The sequence below is a fragment of the Microtus pennsylvanicus genome, chromosome 8, assembly GCF_037038515.1.
Source record: "Microtus pennsylvanicus isolate mMicPen1 chromosome 8, mMicPen1.hap1, whole genome shotgun sequence".
NCBI classification, from domain to species: domain Eukaryota; kingdom Metazoa; phylum Chordata; class Mammalia; order Rodentia; family Cricetidae; genus Microtus; species Microtus pennsylvanicus.
The window spans coordinates 56,524,285-56,545,296 of record NC_134586.1 but is presented as its reverse complement, the minus strand read 5'-3'; the positions used below and the strand labels follow the sequence as shown (position 1 = coordinate 56,545,296).

Sequence of the window (21,012 nt, the reverse complement as noted above, 5' to 3'; positions counted from 1 at the left end):
GTGAGCTAAGATGCTGGGATGGGGCAGCTGTTAGACATTTTCCTTGTTCTTGGCTGCCTGCGGTGAGGAACTCTGGGTCTGCAGACCCTCTTTGGTGTCCTCCAGCCTGCCCCCACCACAGCCCCTCTGTTTTCAAGTCTCCCCAGCTATTGACTACAGCAGACCCCAGCTCGGAAGGTACTATCCCAGCCACCACTGCTCCCATCTTCCAGGGGACCTTTCCGTCACCATGAGTTTTGGTGATCTCTAAAAGGATGACCAGGAGCACTGCCATGGTGGTCCAGCAGAAGGTGTGTGATATGCCATGACTGGTGCAGACACTTGCTGCACCCTCTTCTGTGCAACATGAGCAGGCAGACGAGGTCACTTTTGGAGTCAGCTTGGAGACAGGTTCCTGGTCCCCAAAAGTCTCCTCTTAAACCCCCCCCCGAAAGGTCTTCTCTTGCTTACCTGTGGTGTTTATCATTAGCAGGCCAGGACAGCTGAGATGTGATGAGCCACCAGAGTGAGAGGGAGACTAAGGCACACCCAAGAGTAAAGGCCAGGGAAGGAAGGCCGAGAAAGGCTGAAGGCAAGAAACTGCAGACCCTGTTTATTAGAAAGTTCACGGAGCTGCCACGTCCTAATGGTTGAGAGTGCCAATATCTTGGCCCAAGAAGTGTAGTAACATTAGCTGCTATGGGAGCAGAGGGTCCCACCACTGAAATCCCCTAGCAATGGCACTTGCTACTGTCACTCATTACTCTTGGGAGCTAAGAATCCTAACAGCTGACCAGTACTGGGGGATAAGTGAGCTGCCAGTCTAAGACCTGGAGCCCCCAAGTCTCTACTGCTGCCTGGAACATCTGGGCTCTGGTTCTCCTGGCTTGAGTTACAAACCTCTAGCTCTGCCAACCTGGGCCTTGGGTCTCTGGTGATCAAAGACTGGGGCACCAGCCCTAGGGAGCACCTCACCTGCTCAGATTCCTATCAGGGGGGAGTAGGACCTGACTGGCTGACCACCAGCATCGTGGTCTCCTGCCCCCGTCCTGCCTTCCCCCATGGTACACGTTCCCAGAGTCTCTCTCACACTTCTGCCTCCACATTGACCATTCAATACCATGCCACAAGCTCTTCAAGCCTCAGTGTCCTTGCCTGAACACAGTAGCTCAGTGAAAAGCAGAAGTTTCAATACACAGATGCTAAGCGCTGAGCAACCTAAGTCAAGGTGTCCTCTGCAGGAATACCCTTCCAGCTACTTACCCTGCCCTACCATGGTGGGTCTCAGCAGCCCACCCAGGACAGCTTTTAGGAGCCGCCTTGTTCATTTCGTCCCCATGAAATGAACCTCTGCAGGTCACAGGACATGCTTACACAAACCCATGCCACCCTTCCTGCTGTGTTCAAGAGGAAGACAAGACCCAGAGAGGTGGAGTCAGCTGAACTGGAACACATCTCCCCAGGGAGCAGCTCTGGCTGCCTGCACTGACCACGCCTGTGTGGTTGCCAGGTGCATTGAAGTCAGCCAGCACCGGCCTCTCTGTATCCTTTTAACAGGGCTGCCTTTCTATTTTGTCTGCATCATAAGAAGTTTTGGCACCACCCAGTGGTCACCTAGAGAACTGTGTCTTGGTATTGCAGTATTGAGATCAACCTGGTGGCTCCTCTGTCCAGCCAAAGGGCTGCCAGACTTACAAATCCTAGTCCTAAAAGCTCATTCCTGCCTGGATAGTCACTGGAAAGGGAAATGAGCATCTTGAGAATGCTTCACAATGTACTTAATTCACGCTAGAACCTTCCATTGATGCCAAATCCCGTGCCCTGCAATGAGGAAGCAGAAAGACCACAAGGTGTGGCAGAGAATGATCTGTCTGCCAGAAATGGAGACAGGAAGCCCACAGGGCTTCCAAGTGAGGCCTGATGAACTGCGTGCTGATTTCTAAGTGCCAGGAGCTAAGCAAAGCCACGCAGGCAGAGGGCTGTGCCCTTGCCCTTACTAGCTCGGGTTGATCCAAATTCTGAATGTCAGGCTTGCAGTCTTTCCTGTCCAATGCTGTAATTATCAACAACAGCAACATTTGATGTGGCATTGGGGATTGAACTCTGGGTCTTGCCGATGCTAAGCAAGCACTTTGCCACTGAGCTATGCCCCAGCCCTTAAAAGTTCTCTGCAGTGATTGATAACCCTGTCTATGAATTCTTGTCTTCATGCAAGGCCCAAGCACCAGGGGTTGTCATAGAGTGGGCATACCACATGCCACCCAGATTCTATCTCTCCTAGTCTGTCCACCCTTTCCTCCCAAGCCTCAGGTGAACCACACAGCCCTTAGGCTTCCATGGAAATTGCAGGCTTGGAATTCAAAGCCGCTTTCTCCCCTGAAGGCTCTTCGTGCCTGTCCAGATTTGCCATGGCTTCTAGTTGCCTTTGTTTGGTAAGGATGCAGGACAGGCAGGCATTTCCACACCAAAGACAACAGCTTCTCCCTACACCCTTTCTCAAAACAGCAGGGCTGAGGACGCCCTCATTTATACAACTTAAGGGGACTCCAGCGATAATAAGGCGAATCTGTTCCAAGGTGACTTCGGGTCTCTTTTCATAGACAGGGGAGCAGCTGGCATCATTCTAAGTTTCCGCTTGAGTAGGCGCTTCCATTACCCTCCGCACCCCGACGGCTGGTTTCTGGAAGGATTGTCTCCATCAGGGAAGGAAGGGCAGGGGGGCTCCTCCTCCCCTGGAGAGCCTCAGTCTGAACCCACTATGATTTCCATTCATCACAGCCAGAGGGCGTCTCCTCCTGCAGTGCTCTGCTCCGGTGGGTGATGAACCCGATTTACTCTGCAGGCATCTGTTAGCTCAGGGGAGCCTCGCTGGAACCACCCAAAGGACTCTGTGCACGTGGAACACAGTGACATAACAGCATCAAATGGTTTGTGTGTTCCTAAGTCCTGCGGGGAGGGAAGAACAGAGCTCTCGTGTAGGATGAGGGAGGGAGACTTTGTACTATCTTAAAAAGAAGGAAATGAAGAAAGAATCATCTTTGCCCATGGCAAAATGAGGGCAAAAGTGAACTATGTTTTTGCTGCCCTTCCTGTATCTATGCCCTTAGCATTGTGACCGTGCAGCAACTCCTAGAACATTCCACGTGGATCCGAGTCAGCCTTGGGACTTAGTGTGGTCAACAGAATGGAGCAGAAGTAAAACAGTGCAGGCCTCGAAAGACTGCATGCTGTCTTTTTCTTGGGTCTCTGGACTGGACTAGTAGGGTAAGAGGACACCTGGCACCAAGAGAGTCAGCCCAGTTGTCCTAGCTGAGCCTTCAGATATCCGAGAACCTACTCAGCCATCCCACGTGACTGCCAGACACTGCACACCGTTGATACCTGAGACTTAACAGAGCCCAGCTAAACATAATCACCTGACACTCAGAAGAGACGCTACATGGTGGATACTAACTGCTTGGTGGCTAACCAGCATAACCCCCTCCTCCATGGTTACCAAAGACTGAACTTGTTCGAGTTCATCCATCTGGAGAGTGGTGTCTCTGGCTGTCTGCTTGCTGTCTTCTAGAGCCAGGCATTAGAAAGTTCTCTGCTGCCGAGGAGTCTCTGTGGACCTGGAGAGTTAACACAGGATGTATTCAGCTCCGGGGATGCACCAAACCAGGGAGGGGCTGCTGGGAAAATGGTCAGAAGTTGGGGTTCTGTTTCTGTGACTTCTACTTGGCTGTTATCTAAGGACCTCCGTTCACAGTCCCAGGTCATACCCTCGGTGTCCCTCAGTTTCTTCCCTCCTCCAGGAAAAGCTTGTCATTTTGCTGATGAACAGCTTCAACAGACTTCCTGGGTCAAGTTGAGTCCTGTATCTGAGGATATGTTGCTCCTCACATTGGCTTGTTCTGTGTGTTTATGTTTAGGATGGTTGTCTCAGGAATTTGAGGGCAATGCTCTGATTTCATCTAGCTCTCAGAAGAGAGCTACGTATGTGATGTGGGGTGCAGGTCTCTGGCTCTCACATGCTTTGGAAGGTTTTAGGAGGGTTCCACACTCCCTGATAGGCTGAAATGGCAGAGTCATCCTTGTTCCTTGGGGTATGTGCTCCACATGTATGCCTGGTGCCGTCAGAGGCCTGAAGAGGACATGGGATCCTCTGTGACTAGAGTTACAGATAGTTGTAAGCCACCATGTGGGTGCTGGAACCAAACCTGGGTGTTCTGCAAGAGAGGTGCACTTAACCATGAAACCATCTCTCCAGAGCCAATGGATTTCCTTAGACAAAGACCTATGTATATATACAATAAAAGCATACACTTACTACTTTCCCAAATATTACAGTATTTACAAATGCATACAAATGAATTTTTATAGCATTACTTCAAATATGAGTCTTTCTTGAGTTTTATTAATCACTTATTTTTTGCACCCTATTCTTGTTTTGTTCTTTATTATTTTCTAAAGATTGAAGATATAATTCATGTATCTCATAGCTCATGGCCTTACAGTGTACAATTAAGTAGATTTCTGTATATTCACTGAGTTTTGCACCTCAGGAAAACCAATTCTCAAGTACCTTTATTACACATTTAAAAAAAAACAAACAAACCACGCAACTCAAAGCTATTGTGTGAATCTCCAGTTCCCCCCATCCTGTGACTCCCCTTTCTGCTGGCCTCAGGCAACCCCCATCTGCATGTGCATAGAGTATTCTTGGCTCTATGGTCTGATTTTAATATATTTCTTTTCAACTAATTAAGAATTTACAAGGGATAAGAGGGGATTAATTAGGCCATATCCATCCTAAGAGGCATATACAGAAGGAAAGGACACGTAAGTAGGAAGGGAAAAGAATGGTGTTACAGTTTGGAGCTTAAGTGTGCCTCAAAGGCCAGTGCTTGGAAGCTTGTTACTCAGCCTATACACTAATAAGAGGTGGAGGAGCCTTTAGGAGGTAGGGCGTGGTGGGAAGAAGTTAAGTCATTGGAAGCATCTCTATGGAAAGGGTATCAGGACCCTTAACACTTACATTTGGGGAAAATGTTGCATTATTTGCTTTTTGCATAGCTGTGGTCATGTGCCTAACAAAAGCAACTTAAGGAAAGGCTTCCTTAGACTCCAGTTTGAGGGTGTAATTGCCATGGTTGGGAGGCACCACGGCAGGAGTGGGAAGCGGCAGGGCACATTGCGTCCACACTCAGGAAGCAGAAGGCATAAGCGCTGGTGCTCAGCTCACTTTCTCTTTTCTGTTCAGTCCAGGACCCCAGCCCTCAAATGGCAATGCCCACAGTTGAGGTGGGTCTGCCCACCTCAGCCTAACCTAGAAGATCCCTCATAGAGATGCCCAGAGGGTAGTCTCCAAGTTGACTCTAGGTCCCATCAGGCTGAGAACATTCGCCATCACAGTTATAGCCCTGCATCTCCTACAGCTTAAAGGCTTGTAAGGATACCTGGAACAAAGCTTGTCACGTGGACAATGGTTTTTGTTTGTCCAGAGCTGGGATGACCGTTGTCTCACAGTGGCATTTGTCCTTGACAATTTCATGCACTGTATGAGACTGCTGAGAAAAAAACTGGTGAACACACGTGCTATTGTCAAGCGGGTAGGTATTCGTGTTATAAACGGGAACAAGCTATGAATGAATTAAATGCAACTTGAGAAATAGGGAAAAATACGAAATGATTATGAGGAACAAAGAAACTAGAAAGTCAAAGAAGAAACTCATGGTTTTGAAAGAAAGTCACGTGGATTTCATCGGTGAAGGGGAAACTGACAAGCAGAGAACTCTGGTAGAAATAGCTCAGCAGGTAGTATTGGTTCTGGTGACTGTAACTGTGACGAAATACTTGAAGCTATCGGCTTAAAGGAGGAAATGTTTATTTTGGCTCAGTTTCTGAGGCTTGGGTCTGGTTGCTTGGCCCTTGTGCTGAGGACCTGTGGTGAAGCAGAACCACAGGAGGGAAATGCAAGATAGAGCAAAGATGCTCGCCTTACGGCAGCCAGGAAGAAACTGGTGTGTGTGTGTGTGTGGGGGGTGGCGGCTGGAAGAGGTGAGGAGAGAGGAAGGGAGGGTAAAGGAGTCTGGGGACCAGATACACCTTTAAAAGGCACATCCTCAGTGACCCAACCCCTCCATCCAGGTCCCACTTCTTAAGACCTCATTCATCTACGAACTCATGAATGAATTGAGTCACTGAAAAGGTTGGTATCCTTGTATTCCAGTCACCTCCCACCCATCATCACCAGCCCCTGGGGGACAAGCCTTTAATCCATGAGCAATCTGAGGAGATGCTTTATATACAAACTACAACAGAGAGTAGAGACAAGGCAGAAGTAACAAGAAGAGTGGGGCCATCCCTTTCGTTCTGGCACCTTCCTTCCTCACTTTCCCTAAACTCTAACCCCATCCAGCCCACAGGGCCACTGTCTTTTCGATGCCTTACTGCTTTGCTTTAGGTTCCAGGTTGCTTCTTGGAGAATGTACAACAGGTCACAGGCCTCTGCCTTCTGGCCCCGCCTACTCCCTCAGTGCCGCCCAGTTTTGGATCTCCCAGTGTGCCCAGCTACTCTGCCTCTGCTTGACTTGTGTGATGGCATCTTGGAATTCAGGGCCATCCTTCAGTGTGGCAGCACAGCTCCCACACACCCTCTCTGTGAAGCTGCCTCTCCAGCCATGCCCCTCGGCTTGAACCTCTCTCTGTAGGACTCCAGAAAGCAGGTGCTCTCCACTAAGCCTGTGCCCTAATATGACCCTAGCTGGTCAGCATTGTCTGTGAAGCAAAGACATGACATGGGTCACACAGGCCCCGGACAGGGGTGAGGGTGTGGAGCAGCTCCTAAACATCTGCTCTGTGTGCCACATGCCTGATTTGTTCTAGATAAGCAAAATAAAGACGGAAAAGGATTTGAGATCCTACCTGTCATATGAGGAGGGGAGAGTAGCATGAACCACAGGGCCGATGGCATGGGCCCTTTGCTGCTTGACAAAATTCCAGCATTTCAACTTCGCGGATCACAATTCTCCAGCACCCTTTATCTTCATTTTTAATGATTCTCACTAGCTGGGAGTTCCTTTATACCTTTTCCTTTGGGAAATTTTGTGCAGGCTTTGAAGAATGAAGCCATCCCAATTCATCCTCAGATCATGGCAGTCTCCTCCTTCCCTTCACCAACTCCACACCTTCTCTTTGGGTCCAGAGCCCCCGTCCCCACGGGAGTTGGACTCCAGCAGGAGCAGAAGTGAAATCACTCGGCTTCAGAACTATACACTGCTGATTTACGACCCCGGTAAACCACTCAATAAACTTCACAGCTCCCCCTCCCCTATGAGCCAGGCACTGTGCTAGACTCTAGGGCTAGAGCTGGGAGCTCAAAGGTGATGAAGCCCCTCCCTCATGGAGCTCATATGGTAAAGGGGATGGGGCAGACAGTGAAGAGTAACCACTGAGCCAACATGGTGGAGCACGGATGTAGTCCAGTGCTTGGGAGGTGGAGACAGGAGGATCTGGCGGTCAAGCTCATTTTTGGCTACCTAGTAATTTCAAGTCCAGCCTAGGCTGCTGTATTAGTCACGATTCTCTGAAGGAACAGAACTTCCAGAATGAAGATAGTCAGACAGATTAGTGATATATTGGATGGGGATGCATTGAAGTGGCTATCTGGCTTTGGTCTGAGTAGCTGTCAACAGTGGCTATCTCCTGACACAAAGGCCAATAATCCGTTACTTGTTCAGCCCATGATGCTGGATGTCTCAGTGGTCCCAATCTGGTGTGGAGTCCTAGAAGATTCCTAGAGAGGTGGTTATCTTTAGTCTGCCTGTGAATTTCAAAGAAGTGAGTTCTAAAAGCGGCAAAGGAATGCCTCAGCAGCGGGACAGATGGGCTCACCTGCCAGCGTGAGGGCAAGCAGGTAAAAAGCAAGCAGTCTTTCTTCTGTGTTCTTTCATCTGGGCTGCCACCGGAAGGTGTGGCCCAGATTTAGAGTGGATCTTCTTCTTCAAATACTCTGACGAAAATCCCTCGCAGAGTGCCCAGCAGCTTGGGTGGTAGTTGATCCCAGATGTAGTTAAGCTGACAGCGAATATTTACCATGACGGCTGGGTAAGAGCTCATCTCAAAACCAAGAACAACAACCAAACAAAACAAAACAACCCAAGACAGTAATAGGAGCATTACCATCAACTACCTGGGTGTCTAACATTCTCTCCAGACAGACAGCATAAATAGGCAAGGAGAAGCTCTCTCTACGCGGTGTTGCAGAACATGGTTAGGCAGTGGGAGCGGCAATAGGTGGAGCCCTTGGTGTTCCATTCCTCCTGCAGGCCACCAAACAGGGACACTTAGCATTGCAAGCACCCAGAGCTTGTGTGGCCTGGGGTGCTGGTGCCAGGATTCCTCAGCCTTTGGCAGAGGCCTCTGTTACAGCTTTGGTGATGGTCTGGAGGGCAGTTGAGCCTCTCTGATCTTCAACACTGGCCACTGTTAGAGCTCAGTTAGGAGCCCTATGGGTGACTAGGGCTGAAGGTTATGGTCTGGATCCTTGCTGCCTTCTATCCTTCAGTCTCAGCAATCTGCCTTCTTTTGTTGCCTCTCTTCTTCCCTCACTGTCGTGGTTTGGATGTGAAATGTCCCCAGAGGCTTGTGTATTTGAACATCTGGTCCCCAGCTCTTGGCACAGTCTAGAGACATGTTGCATAGCTGGCTGACACAGGGTTGTGGGGGGCTACAGCTTGTGGCTATAAGCTGACCTGAGTTCCATCTGGAGTCTCTCTGTGTCCTGGTTGACCTAGATGTGAGCAAGCCGCGTGGTAAAAGCCACCTACCTCTCCTGCTTTGAGCCTGTGCGCTAAAATAAAGTCTTCTTTGCTAAATTGCTGTTAGGCTTTTTGTTCCAGTGAAAAGGAAAGTAATGAATGCAACCACCCTCTGGCTTCCCTAGCCCCTCCCAGCTGCTTCCTTAGCCCCCTTCCCAGCTGCCCTCTCACCTCCCTAGGCTCCTCCCAGCTGCCCTCTTGCTTCCCTAGCCCCATCCTAGATCAGTCTGCAGACCACTCAACCCTTGCTGTCATAGCCCCTTCTGCTGTGCCACCTGCTGCTTTTTTCTACGTGTCACCTCTCAGTCCAAACTACCAAATGGGCAAAGAAAGGCCACTCTGGAGGAGCCTGGTTCTGCAATACCAGGGGAGGCAGCACAGGAAAGCATCCCCCAGGCAGCTCACCAAGTGAGCCTGAGCAGCCTGCTTATATCATGCAAGAAGGGGCATTTGGATCAATCACAGCCATTGGTTTGTGTGTGTACCAGCCTTGCCACTTAACCACAGTCCCTTGGCCCACTCCATGAGATGGAACCCATATCTGATACTGCCGAAGGGTCCAAGAACCTGAGACCATGTAGATCATGGGCCTGAGGAGAAAACCTACTACTACTATTCTGCTAAAGGAACATAGCAATAAAGTGACTCCTGATGACATGGTTACGACTGTACACATAGATCAGTGCATCTCTCGATCCTCAGCAGAGAAGCTTCTTCTTGAAGTAGATGGTAAAGAACAAGCGGTCCACGACTGGAGGATGTGCAGAGAGTGAGTTCTGAATGGGATGTCAGCATCAAACCCCTCCTTTCAGGGCTCTATGCAGAAGAGAAGGCAGAAAGCTTGTAAAAGCCACAGATGATGGATGACTCCAAGGAAACAGCATCTTCCAGGTACAACAACACCGATACATACATGAACTCAGAGACGTACAGAACACACAAGGCCCGCAACAAACTCAAACCAAACAGATACCAGGTTCTTGAGCTGTGGGTCGTGACCCCAAATGGGGCTGAATAAAAAGTGTGGGGTTTTGAAAAATTTGACAAAGTAAAAGGTTTCTGAAGGGGACTGGAAAGAAGAGGGCTCAGCAGGTAAGAGCACTTACTGTTTTTGCAGAGGACCTGGGTTTGGGTACCAGCATGCCACCTAACTGCAACTCTAGTTCCAGGGGATCTGACACCACTTCTGACCTCTGTGGGCTTTTGTATGCATGTGGTGCACATACATGCACTCTACACACACGTTTGTGCACACGTACGTACATACACATACACACACACACACACACACACACACACACTCCAAATATTAGTAAAAGTTTTTTGAAAGCCCAACAACTAATTTAAAACTGCAATATAATGATCCAAGGTGATTCTGCTAGGCAGGGCTTGCCAGGGTCATATTACCTGACTTCAGTGGGGCAGCCTTGGTTCTGAACACACAACACACACATGTATGCTGCCCTGTGCATCACCTCAAACCTACACATGGCCCAACAGTGCCAGAAACACTGCCTCGGAATAGGACTATGGAATGTTGTGAATTGCAGTGTTTTTAAATCTACAAGAAATTTTTCTGCTGCTATAAAAACTAATTATTTAATTAAAAAAACAAAGACTTTTAATATTTTCCTTCAAGCATTCCTCAGCATGTGAGGAACAAATTAGTATATATTTAGATTTGTATTGTGTTTGAATGTCTGATTTCAAAAATTGCTATTTGAGCAGCATACTTGAGTTTCATAAAAAATTGTTAAACGAATGTTGGCTTGGGATTAGGATTTCCAACCATTTCTGAGATAGCTCTAAACATTCTTTGTATTTATGCAAAGCAATATTCTTAGCATTGACAATTATAAAATTAAAATATTGATCAATTATGAAAAACACTGACGATGTTCTACCTTCTTTGGTATCAATTTTTCAGCCAAGATTTGTTTTATATAAAACTAAACAAGCCCATCCATCTCATTAGAATGCAAATTTGCTTTCATCTTTAATAAATGGAGAAATTGTATGGATATCAAAAAAATAAAATTTATTGTGACATTACCAGTAAACATTTGATTTGTGTATCTGTTTAATGTGCATCCACATTTGTGATCGTGTGAAATTATCCCAGTTAAAAGGGGTTTCAGGTGAAAATTTTTGAGCTTTGAAAGGGTCTTCCAGGATTCAGAGGCTGGTGCCAGCAAGGCTGGTACAAGTGCTTGCCACAGGCCTGGTTTGCCTGCACCTTCAGATGGGGCAAGTAGCTCTGTTTGCTGTGCAGTTTTCTCAAGTCCTCTGTGGAGTGAGTATTCCATACTACAGATGCTAAGGGTAGTCTAGCTAACTGTCTGACTAACAATGGCCAGTAATTAAAGTTAATGTGTTTGCTTATTTACATTTACAGGAAGATGGACTTCAGAAGGGATGCTTACAGTATGGGAGAGGGCTCAGTTGATAAGATCTTTGCACTGTGTTCTTATTTGACTGAAGCAAGCCAGTTAGCCTTCTGGCCTTCTTTCCAAATAGCGCCCACAGGATTTGTCTGGACAAGGGCGGTGTAGGGGTTCATTTGTTGGGGGTGGCTCCAGAATACTATGTATTACTTTCTGTTGCTGTGATAAAACAGTGACCAAAACCAACTTAGTGGAGGAAAGGGTTGATTTGGGTTCCAGTCCCTGGTCACACTGGCGAAAGCTGAAAAACTCAAGGAGGAGCAGAAGCTGAACAATGGAGGGATGCTGCTTACTGGCTTGCTCTTGATGCCTTGCTCAACCTACTTTCTTACAGCGCAGAACCACCTGCCCAAGGGTGGTGCCCCTCCACCGTGGGCTGGGTGCTGCCACCTTAATCATTAAAATGTTTCACAGTCTTGCCCACAGACTAATCTGAAGGAGTGTTTTCTCAATTGAGTTTCTGTCTTTGCAGGTAATCCTAGTTTGTGCCAAGTTGACAAAAACTAACCAGCACATTGTGTCACAGGGAATGGGCATGAGGATCAGGGGGTGGTAGTGGCCTAGAAACCTCTTATTAAAAATAAACTGCAATGGGAAAGTGATGTTTTATTCCGTTTTGGCAATGTAAACTTAAAAAAAAGGAAAGTGATGTTTTATTTCGTTTTGGCAATATAAACTTAAAAAAAAATCTGTATTTCCTAGATACGGTTTTTTTTCATGATTCCCAAAATAAAACATAGACGTCCATCCTTCCTGAAAAGCACCTATCTTGAGACTGGTGGAGAATCAGGAGAGGAAGGTACTCCAGAGAGACCTCTGGGCGGCAGAAGCTGTAGTAAAATAATAATGAAAACAGTAATTTCAAGAATAGTAGAGCATACAAGCTTGACACCGCACCTTTGAAAAGGGCAAGTGACTGCTGCTACTCGGCTGTGCTCCTGAGCAGTAGGTCGCCTAGCTCACCTAGTTCTGGGCTGTGCTTAGGGGGCGTAGCTTAGCCCTGTAAAGGCCTTGGAGGTGGGGCGAAACTGCCCCGGGGGCGTGGCCAGACAATAAGCGGGCCCTCTCCGTGGGTGCGGTCGCGAGGGCGGGGAGCGTGGCCCGCAGCTGTCCGGTGCACAGCGTTCTCAAGTTCTCAGTGGCGTTGCCGGCATCGTCCCCTAAGCAGCCGCCCGCGTCCCGGTTCCTGAGCAGGCCCGGCCTGGCCGGGAGCGACAACGAAGTCCTGGAGCACCCACCGTCCCCGCCGCCGCCTCCGCGGGCGCAGAAGTCGCCCGTGCTGGGGAAGGCGGCAGTCGTTCCCAACCGTCGCCTGGGCACGGTCCGCGGCGGGCCAATGTCGTCGCCACCCGGCCGCCGCGTCCGCGTGTCGTCCCCAGGGACTAGCCGCCAGGGCTCCGATGCCCGCGAGGAGGTGCGGCGCCGCCTGAAGGACCTCATCGAGGCCAACCGGGTGATGATCTTCAGCAAGAGCTACTGTCCACTCAGCACGAGGGTAGGCGGGGCCGGCCGGAGCGGAGCTATGGGGCGGGGCCTGATGGGTAGGGGCTAGGCAATTCCTGGTGGGAGGAGCGAAGTGGAAGTAGACGATTGGACGTGGTGGGAGGGCGAGAGGTGCGTGGGCGAAGGAGATCGGCAAGTTACGTGAGCAGATCAAGGGGGTCTGTGCACAAGCCCAGAGGGCGGGGCGAAGGCGGAGTTCCCTGGTTGACGCCCGGTGGGAGGGTCTGGCAGGGCCTGAGCACGCTCAGTGGGCGGGGCCAAGCCGATGGGGGTCTGGGTGGAGCTTAGTGGGCGGGCGGTCTCGAGTTGACCAAGGGTGGGCGGGGCCTAGAGTGGGCGGAGTAGACCTGTGGCGCTCTCTGAGGTGTGTTGCAGGTAGCTGGTTGAATTCTGGCTTCAGAGCATAGGGGCTTGTTCCCACCGGACACTGGGTCATAAGCGTTAGACACCCAGTGAAACGCTTGTCTTCAAGCCTGATATAGGCTTAAGTTTATCAAAACTTTTTTTTTAAAAGCATTCAACGTTTAAATTGTCTTACTAAAAGGGGAGAGTGAGGGATGGTGAGGTTCGCGGAAGCTGAATCCAGATCACGCTTGTTAATTAGCGTGTTTGGCTCCTTGACCAGGCGACCAGGCTTCAGAACAAGGTGGGGCCTTGACTTCCACTTTTAAGATGAAGGTAGAGGAGGTTTCAAGTCATGGCTAGTTTAAGCTCTGTTGCACACACTGTAGTGTGGGGCTAGGTGGACATTCAGCATTGTTACCATGAGTTTAAAAAACTTATTGTCTTAGAAACAAACCTTTGGAAGGAAGATGCAAGATGGACATGTTCAATATTTTGATGTTTACTTAACATTATCAGAAAGTTAAGGACCTTGCCTGTGACTTAGTGGGAGAAAGGCCCTGGGATCCATTTCCAGCACTATTTAAAAGAAAAAAAAAAGATGTTGAGGCAGGAGGATCATGCATTCTAGGCCAGCCTGGGCTACTCTGAGAGCTCCTATTACAAAAAACAGAACAAATATTGCCAGCTCTAGGACCCACATTCGATCCCCAGAACACGTAAAAATGACAAGCATAGTGGGGCACACTTTGCCCCAGTGCCTGGAAGGCAGAGCCTGGTAAATCAGATTACCTAACCTGTATGCTTCAGGCCAGTAAGAGACTTTATTTAAAAGAAAGTGGACAGACCATCTTCCTAGGAATGACACCTGAGGTTGTCCTCTGCCACCACAGATGTAAGCGCACCTGCGCGCACACACACACACACACACACACACACACACACACACAAACACGCACAGGCACATGCATACGCACGTGCGTGCTCACATACAAAGATGTATTCATTTGAAAAACTAATAAAATGGCACCAGCAGCATGGAGACTCCTGAATGCTCCCTCCCTCCCCACGGGGCAACCACATCCTTGTTTTTCTCTGAGTCATTGGATGCCCTACACATCACTAATAGTAGACTGTTCCTTTGGGCCTGCATGGGCCTTTCTGTAAGTAGAATCACATATTGTTTTACAGTTCTTCCCTCAGCAGTTTGGCTTAGACTCACACGTGTTAGTACCTGTAGCTCTTCTTTATTGCTTCTCACTGCTGTGATGTTCCCTAGGCTAGTATTGAGCTTGTGGTAATCCTCCTGCCTCAGCCTCTCAAGTGCTGGGATTACAAACATGAGCCAAACTGGCTCAATATTTTAATTTTAAAAACGATGTGGCTAGATGTCTGTCCTTGGATACATCTGGAAGCACACCCCTGGCCAACTTACCTAGGTAGTTGCGTTTGAGCCACGTTTGATCTTAGCCAAAAAGCCTAGAAGGGATAGGTGTCATTCGGCTGATTGATTCATAGAATCAATCACAGTGTTAGGGCGTTTCCAAGTCCTTACACTAATTTGGCCTGTGCTAGTGAGTGTGTCACAGTTCTTGCTCTACAGCCTTGCTGACAGCTACTGTTTTTCTTTCTTTCTTTTCTTTTTTACTTTTATAGTTCTGATAGATAATATTCTTTCTTTGTGGCTTGAATTTTTCATTTCCCTAATGAAGTTCATGTGTTTATGGCTCCCTTGAGTTTTCTCCTGTGAACCATTAAGACTATTTTATTCTTGTCTTTCTTTTGTTGTTCTGATTTGTAGGTTTTCTTTATATATTATAAATACTAATCCTTTCGCTGCATCTGGGGAAATCTCCCAGGCTCTCTTTGTTGAGTCTTTTGTTAATTGAGGTTTGTCAGTTTCACACAGTGAGACCTGTTCCTCCTCCCTTTCATTGTATTTAGGACTTATAAACACATTCTTCTGATTTGGCTCCTGCCACTTTTGTAGTATGAATTCCATGCTTGTTCTCTTTAACCCTTCTTGGTGAAGTCCAGTTTTGCTTTGTTTTGTTTGCACTTCTCAGCTTCTCCTTCTTCATATGTGCTTCTCTCTCTCTCTCTCTCTCTCTCTCTCTCTCTCTCTCTCTCTCTCTCTCTCTGTGTGTGTGTGTGTGTGTGTGTGTGATTTTTTTGTGGGGAGCAAGACACATCTTGAGGCAGGGGTCTCTTAACAGTCCAAACTGGCCTTGAACTCTCCAACCTTCCCTGCTTCTGTTTGGATAGTAGGCCTTCCAGCGAGTTCATGGGTGTTTTTTCTAGGACATACACATCCTGGAAGCCTATCTTTTGGTGACCATTCACTGGCTGATTTTGTGGTGGTGTTTTCATGGTCTTTTCATGACCCACAATCCATTGTCATTTTTGCATGTGGTCCCTGCAGCAATCAAGAAGAAGGATTTGTCCCTTTATTGAAGTGGTAATGCCATTTAACAAGTATTAGTTATTGGGTACTTAACATTGTAGAGATATGAACATGGGTCTGGTCCTCCAGGAACTCAGCATAGCTGAGCAGTCACCAACCAGCTCTCAAGTACGGAAAGAAGAGCTTATGACAAACAAGGGCTGTGGCAATGGGGCAGACAGTAGCTACTTCAGATGATCTGGACAGGCTAAGAAAAGGTGGGCTTGTCCTCCAGGGTAAGGAGGAGGTCTGCCTGTAAGGGAAGGCGTTTGACATAGGCATTTATGTAAGCAAAGACAGGAGAGGACAAAAGGAAGGAAGTGTGGCTGAATATAAGGAGTAAGAAAGGAAACCGGGGTGGGGGCTCCCTGGACGTGGCTGGGATTTAATTTCAAAGGTTTAAGTGTCTCAAGACATTTTACTGAGAAGTGTTGGTTTAGGTTTATTAAGATTATAATAAAGAAATGTTAACCCAGAGCTGAAAGTACTGACCTGGCTGTCACATAGTACCTAGCAAACTATGGAGATAGACAGACAGACTCACAGGCAAGATAACCTGGACTAAACCCAAGCAAGATACCTTGATTTTTTTAAAACACATTCGCCATATCAATAGAGTAGAGGCCAATGACATTGGGTCTGGGGACTGGAGGAAGCCCTGAGTGGCTGAAGTCCTGAGTGAATGTTTGCTGTTGACATGGGCAACAGCCATGGCAAGAACTCCAAAGTCTCAAACCTCTAGGAAAACAACAGAACCTTTCCCATGATATGCTCAGGGAAATGACAAAGCCTTTCCTACGGGTCTGAGTGCTAAAATAAGTTGTGTGTGTGTGTGTGTGTGTGTGTGTGTGTGTGTGTGTGTGTGTAAAGTGCCCATCATAGCTTCCCTTTCCTCTCTCCATGGATATTTACAGCCTTGAAGACTGAGCCTCTCCAGAGACTGTTCCTACTATCGTTAGTTAAACTTGCTTGCTTGGTTTCCCTGTCTACCAGAATCCCTGCCTCCTTGGTTCAGCCGTGTACAGTAACCCTGGCCTCCATCCCCACTTCAACTCTGTAGGATAAAATGCCTGCATAGGTGAGGGGATACTGAGGTTTCGCCTTCTGAGGACTCAGACCACTGTCTTTGTGTATCTGTGTGTTTGTCTTTTCTTCATTCCCTTGCCGCCCTGAGTCAGGTTTACGTACCTGGAGCCACGTGCGAGGACTCAGCAATTAGGCGAGTCACATTACTGGCTGTCGTCACCACGGTCCCTCTCCAGAACTTTTTAGTCCGAAATTCTAAACCCTCAACACAGTAACTAGTGTTTCCACCATCCCAGCCCTCACCAATTGTCCCACCCAAAAGTGAGTTTGACCACTCCAGGTGCCACTTATGAATGACATCATCATTCATTGGCCTTTAACATCTGGCTTGTTTTGCTTATGTAATGTCCCCAAGGTTAGCCCATCTTGCAGTGTGAGCTGGAATTTTCCTTATTCTTAGGGTGAATAATAAGCCACTGTGTGTACGTGTGCCTTTCCCATCAATCCAGGCACCAGCTGGTACTTGCCTTGCTTCTGGCTGCCGTGACTGAAGCTGCAGTGAAGACGGGTGAACCCACGAGGGTCACATGTATCTTTAACTGTCGTGTCCTGTGGAATTGTTGTCCTTTTCTATGGTGGCTACCCTCATTCACTGGCAGATTAGCCTGTCCCCCTAATGGCTGTCGCCTCCTCTTAGTTCTTGCCTGCTAGTCCATCTCCACTCTCTTTAAGGTGGAAGTTCACCACAGCCTGTTTCAAAAGGAGTCACCCAGAAGCCCTCTGCTGTTGTGGCCTGCTCCTCCCCTTGCAAAACCCTTATGTGATGTTCCTGAGCTGAAGGTGGGGATAGTGACCTAATTTTCAACGAGCGACACCCTGGCTTCATGAGCAGGGTTCCTAATGGGCCTGCAGCATCTGCTCTTCCTGGCTTTTACTTGTTCTCCTGAGACTTGACCTTACACAGGGAGTATGATCAGGACCCTAGGATTTTCTATCAGCCACCTGTATAGAGGGTTTGACTTCAGATAGGGTTGAGTGGAGGAAGGGGGGCCCTGTTTTGAAACTTCTGTGACTCAAAGTCGAGAGATGCTGGTGACCTGCCATTTGAGGACATACTGTTTTGGAGCCACCCTCACTTGAAATAGAGTTCCTCCTGCCAGGAGAGGAGAAAGGGACAGGGCCAAGCTACAGGGCCACAGACTCTGCTTTTCCTTAGGAAATTTTCTGGAATAAATGCTCATTTGCCGAATGTTCTTAGGGGATTTCCAAGACGTGAAAGCGTTACTCTTAGATAATTATCATGATTATAGATGTGTCATCAAATCCGCTTAGGCCTTGGAGCCTCCAGGGTTTGTCTCAAGGGTGGAGGTGTTGAAGGGTGGTGTCACCAAACGGCTATGGAAAGATCAGTGGTTGCCAGTGGGTTGATCTGGAGGAGACAAGGCTGGCAGCGGCAGGAACCCTTGAGGACGAGTTACTGTTGGGAACTAGAGAGTGGAGCAGTTCCACACAGAGAGCCATGACCTAGCCATTGCTGTCACTGAATGGGTGGTGGGGAGGTTAGTGTGATCTGGAAGATGGCTGGAAGGCAGGCATTCAGGAAAAGCCTAGCCAGAGCTTTGCAGTGGTTACAGTGCAGATTCAGTGCTGTGTGGCTTGTGAGCACGGGGTGATCCTGCACTGTGGTCTCCCAGGCAGACTCTGGGGCATTTGGATGTGCAGCTAGCTGGTGAATGGGCCATAGTTAAAGTGTCATCGTGCTCCTGATTTCTGTCCTAGAAGACAGAGAGTGTGTCTGGTTCATCATTGCCTCTTGTGAACTTGGAATCATGGTTGACTGGTCTTAGATGCTTGATGGATGATTTAGTTGGAGGAACTTAATGGCTGTTGAGAGGAAGCACAGAAAAAAGAAGCGATATGGTTGAAGAAGATTTGCACCGAGGCATGGCACCCGTGGAGGAGTGCCAGGAACCTGTCCTGAGCCAGAAAAGAGATTTGGGCAGAAGAGTTCATTAGGAGTCACAAGGAGACAGAGTAAAAGAATGGAGGTGGCTGACTGGGTTATTGTGGGAGTATAGAGAGGAAAGTGTGAGACTCCGTGAGCAAGAACCCATGTGTCTAAAGATTATCTGTGGTGGACATCTCTTGTCATCATATGCCACATGGACACCTCTCATAGCTCCTGAGCCTTTTGAGAGCACGAAGCTCACCAGGGTTTCTCTTGCAGGTGAAGGAGCTCTTTTCATCCTTAGGCGTGGAGTATAACATCCTGGAACTTGATCAAGTTGGTGAGTAGCTGTCGGTAATGCTGCTATTTGTAGTAAATGGCAACATGACTGTTCCACTTACTTTGTTCAACTCAGCGTGTTTTCATGTCTTTCCGTAAAATGAGCACTTGTTTGTGTTCAGCCGCACAGAAGATGAACCTTCATATGACAATCAATTTTATAAAGATTTTCCATATTTGAGGGCAGGGCATGGGAAGCTGTGGCTGCTAACTTTAAAGTGTTGGCGACATTGGCTACTTGCCTGTCAGCATTCCGTAGAATAGATGAAATGGTCACAACGAGAGGAATCCACCCTGTTTCCTGGGGAAGAGCGTGCTAAGGTTTCAGCCTGGTTTTGAATCTTTGTCCTCTATGGCCACGACAGTCACTGAACACATCACACCTGCTGTTCTTCGCAGGAATTTGGGGTGTGACAGTGACCAGAGAAAAGCCCTCAACTTTGCCTTCATGGGACCAGCTTTTCACCAAATTGTTTTAAGAAACAAGGTGCTCTTGTTTCTTACCAATGAGTGTCAAGTCTTAAGTGTCATGGCCCTGCCGTGTCTTCCAAGAAGGGGGGAGGGTGAAAAACTTTTTTTTGTTTTTGATTTTCAAGACAGGATTTCTCTGTGTAGCTTTGGAACTTGTCCTGGAACTTGCTCTGTAGACTAGGCTAGTCTCAAACTCATAGAGATCCACCTGCCTCAGCCTCCTGAGTACTGGGATCAAAGGCATGTGCCACCACCGCCTGGCCACAAAAATTTTTAAATGTAATCATAGGAAGCACTTTCTCATTAGTTATGGTAACAGGTTTCACTTGGGTTTTGCTTTCTTAAAGGATACCTGTCCCTTGCTCATGGCAGAGCAACTATATATGCAAAAGCTAACCCAGATGCTTTGTCCTAGAAGGAACCCGTAGGTAGGCTGTTGGGTTGAAGGTGTCCTCTGAAGGTGCAGAGCTTTCCCATCTTGGTCATTATTTCAGAAAGTCATGGAGCACACTGGCCTGTCATGGACGTGACCTTGTAAGCAATGAGCAGTGAGCACCATAAGACTTGAGCTCTGCGAGGGAACCCTTTATTGTGTCTTCATATGCTGTTTTATTCTTTAGAGGATGGGGCCCATGTTCATGAAGTGTTGACAGAAATCAGTAACCAGAAAACAGTGCCCAATATTTTTGTGAATAAAGTACACGTCGGCGGATGTGACCGGACTTTCCAGGTAACGATCGCCATCACTCATGGTCCTTGTCACTGTTTGTTCATATTGTAATTTAATTAACATTAAAGGGGAGTACCAGTGGAAAAGCCAGAGGTTGGTTACCAGATACCCCTGAAGACTCAAGGGAAAGGAACTTTCCACCAACTAAACCTGAGAAGTTATACAGTGCTGGCCGCCAGGCACGGGAGGGCCGTTCCTAGCCTGAAGTCAGAGCAGCTGTGACCCTCATAGCATTGTGGCCATCACCACTCCCTTGTGTGCGTCTGTGAGGAGGGAAGGAGCATCATGAGGCCCATGAGGGGCTTACAGAGGCTCGGGGAGCAGGTCATGAGGCCCCACCCCTTCCTAGAGCCAGATAAGCTGTTAACTTCCATGAAGACAGACCCTTCTTCAGTAGTGTGGCCGGCAGAAAGCCCACACTCCCAGAAGCAGCCCACTGAGCTGTACCTGGAGTCATATCTTTGTTGTGCCCTATCTGAGGTAGACAGGGATTTGTTCACATGTCCCCAGGAAGAGCAGCAGGTGGGTCCCTGGGGCTAGGACGAGTCTCTTCCTTCTGTTGGGGTAAACAAGCTGTTCTCTAACAAGAGTTGGTCAACATGTACACCGTTGTCCAGGGAGTTAGAATTCTTGTCAGGGCTGCCGATACTGGGTGCAAAGCATGGGGCTTTTAACGTCTTATTTCTCAGAGGGCAGGAAATGCATGGGGCCATTCTGGTAGTAACAGATTAAAACTGGGTGTGATGGAATGTGGCTCAGGAGTAAAGTGGCTGCCTGGCATGCGTGAAGCCCTGGGCTTGGTCTTTCCTCGCTGTTTATCAAATAAGATTCTTATCCTATAATTAATTATTTTATCTTGATTCAGTTCTGTTTTAATCCCTTGTGTAGGTATGTAAGCACTAGTAACCAGTGATTAAATACATATCTGAAATTGTAATTAAGAATAATTTTTGGCTGGGAGGATTGTCAGATTGAATGTTAAT

At 48.0% G+C, this 21,012-nt stretch overlaps 1 protein-coding gene across 1 annotated transcript in view; it reads left to right on the top strand.

Moving 5' to 3' along the window:
• Positions 1 to 12,321: 12,321 nt before the first annotated feature.
• The window catches only part of Txnrd3 (thioredoxin reductase 3), a 39,489-nt gene continuing 30,798 nt past the window's right edge, over positions 12,322 to 21,012 (top strand). Inside the window, exons 1-3 of the mRNA XM_075983528.1 lie at positions 12,322 to 12,722; positions 18,769 to 18,829; positions 19,920 to 20,029. Of these exons, the coding sequence (XP_075839643.1) occupies positions 12,564 to 12,722; positions 18,769 to 18,829; positions 19,920 to 20,029 (330 nt within the window). The 5' untranslated portion in view covers positions 12,322 to 12,563. The remainder of the gene's footprint in view (positions 12,723 to 18,768; positions 18,830 to 19,919; positions 20,030 to 21,012) is intronic.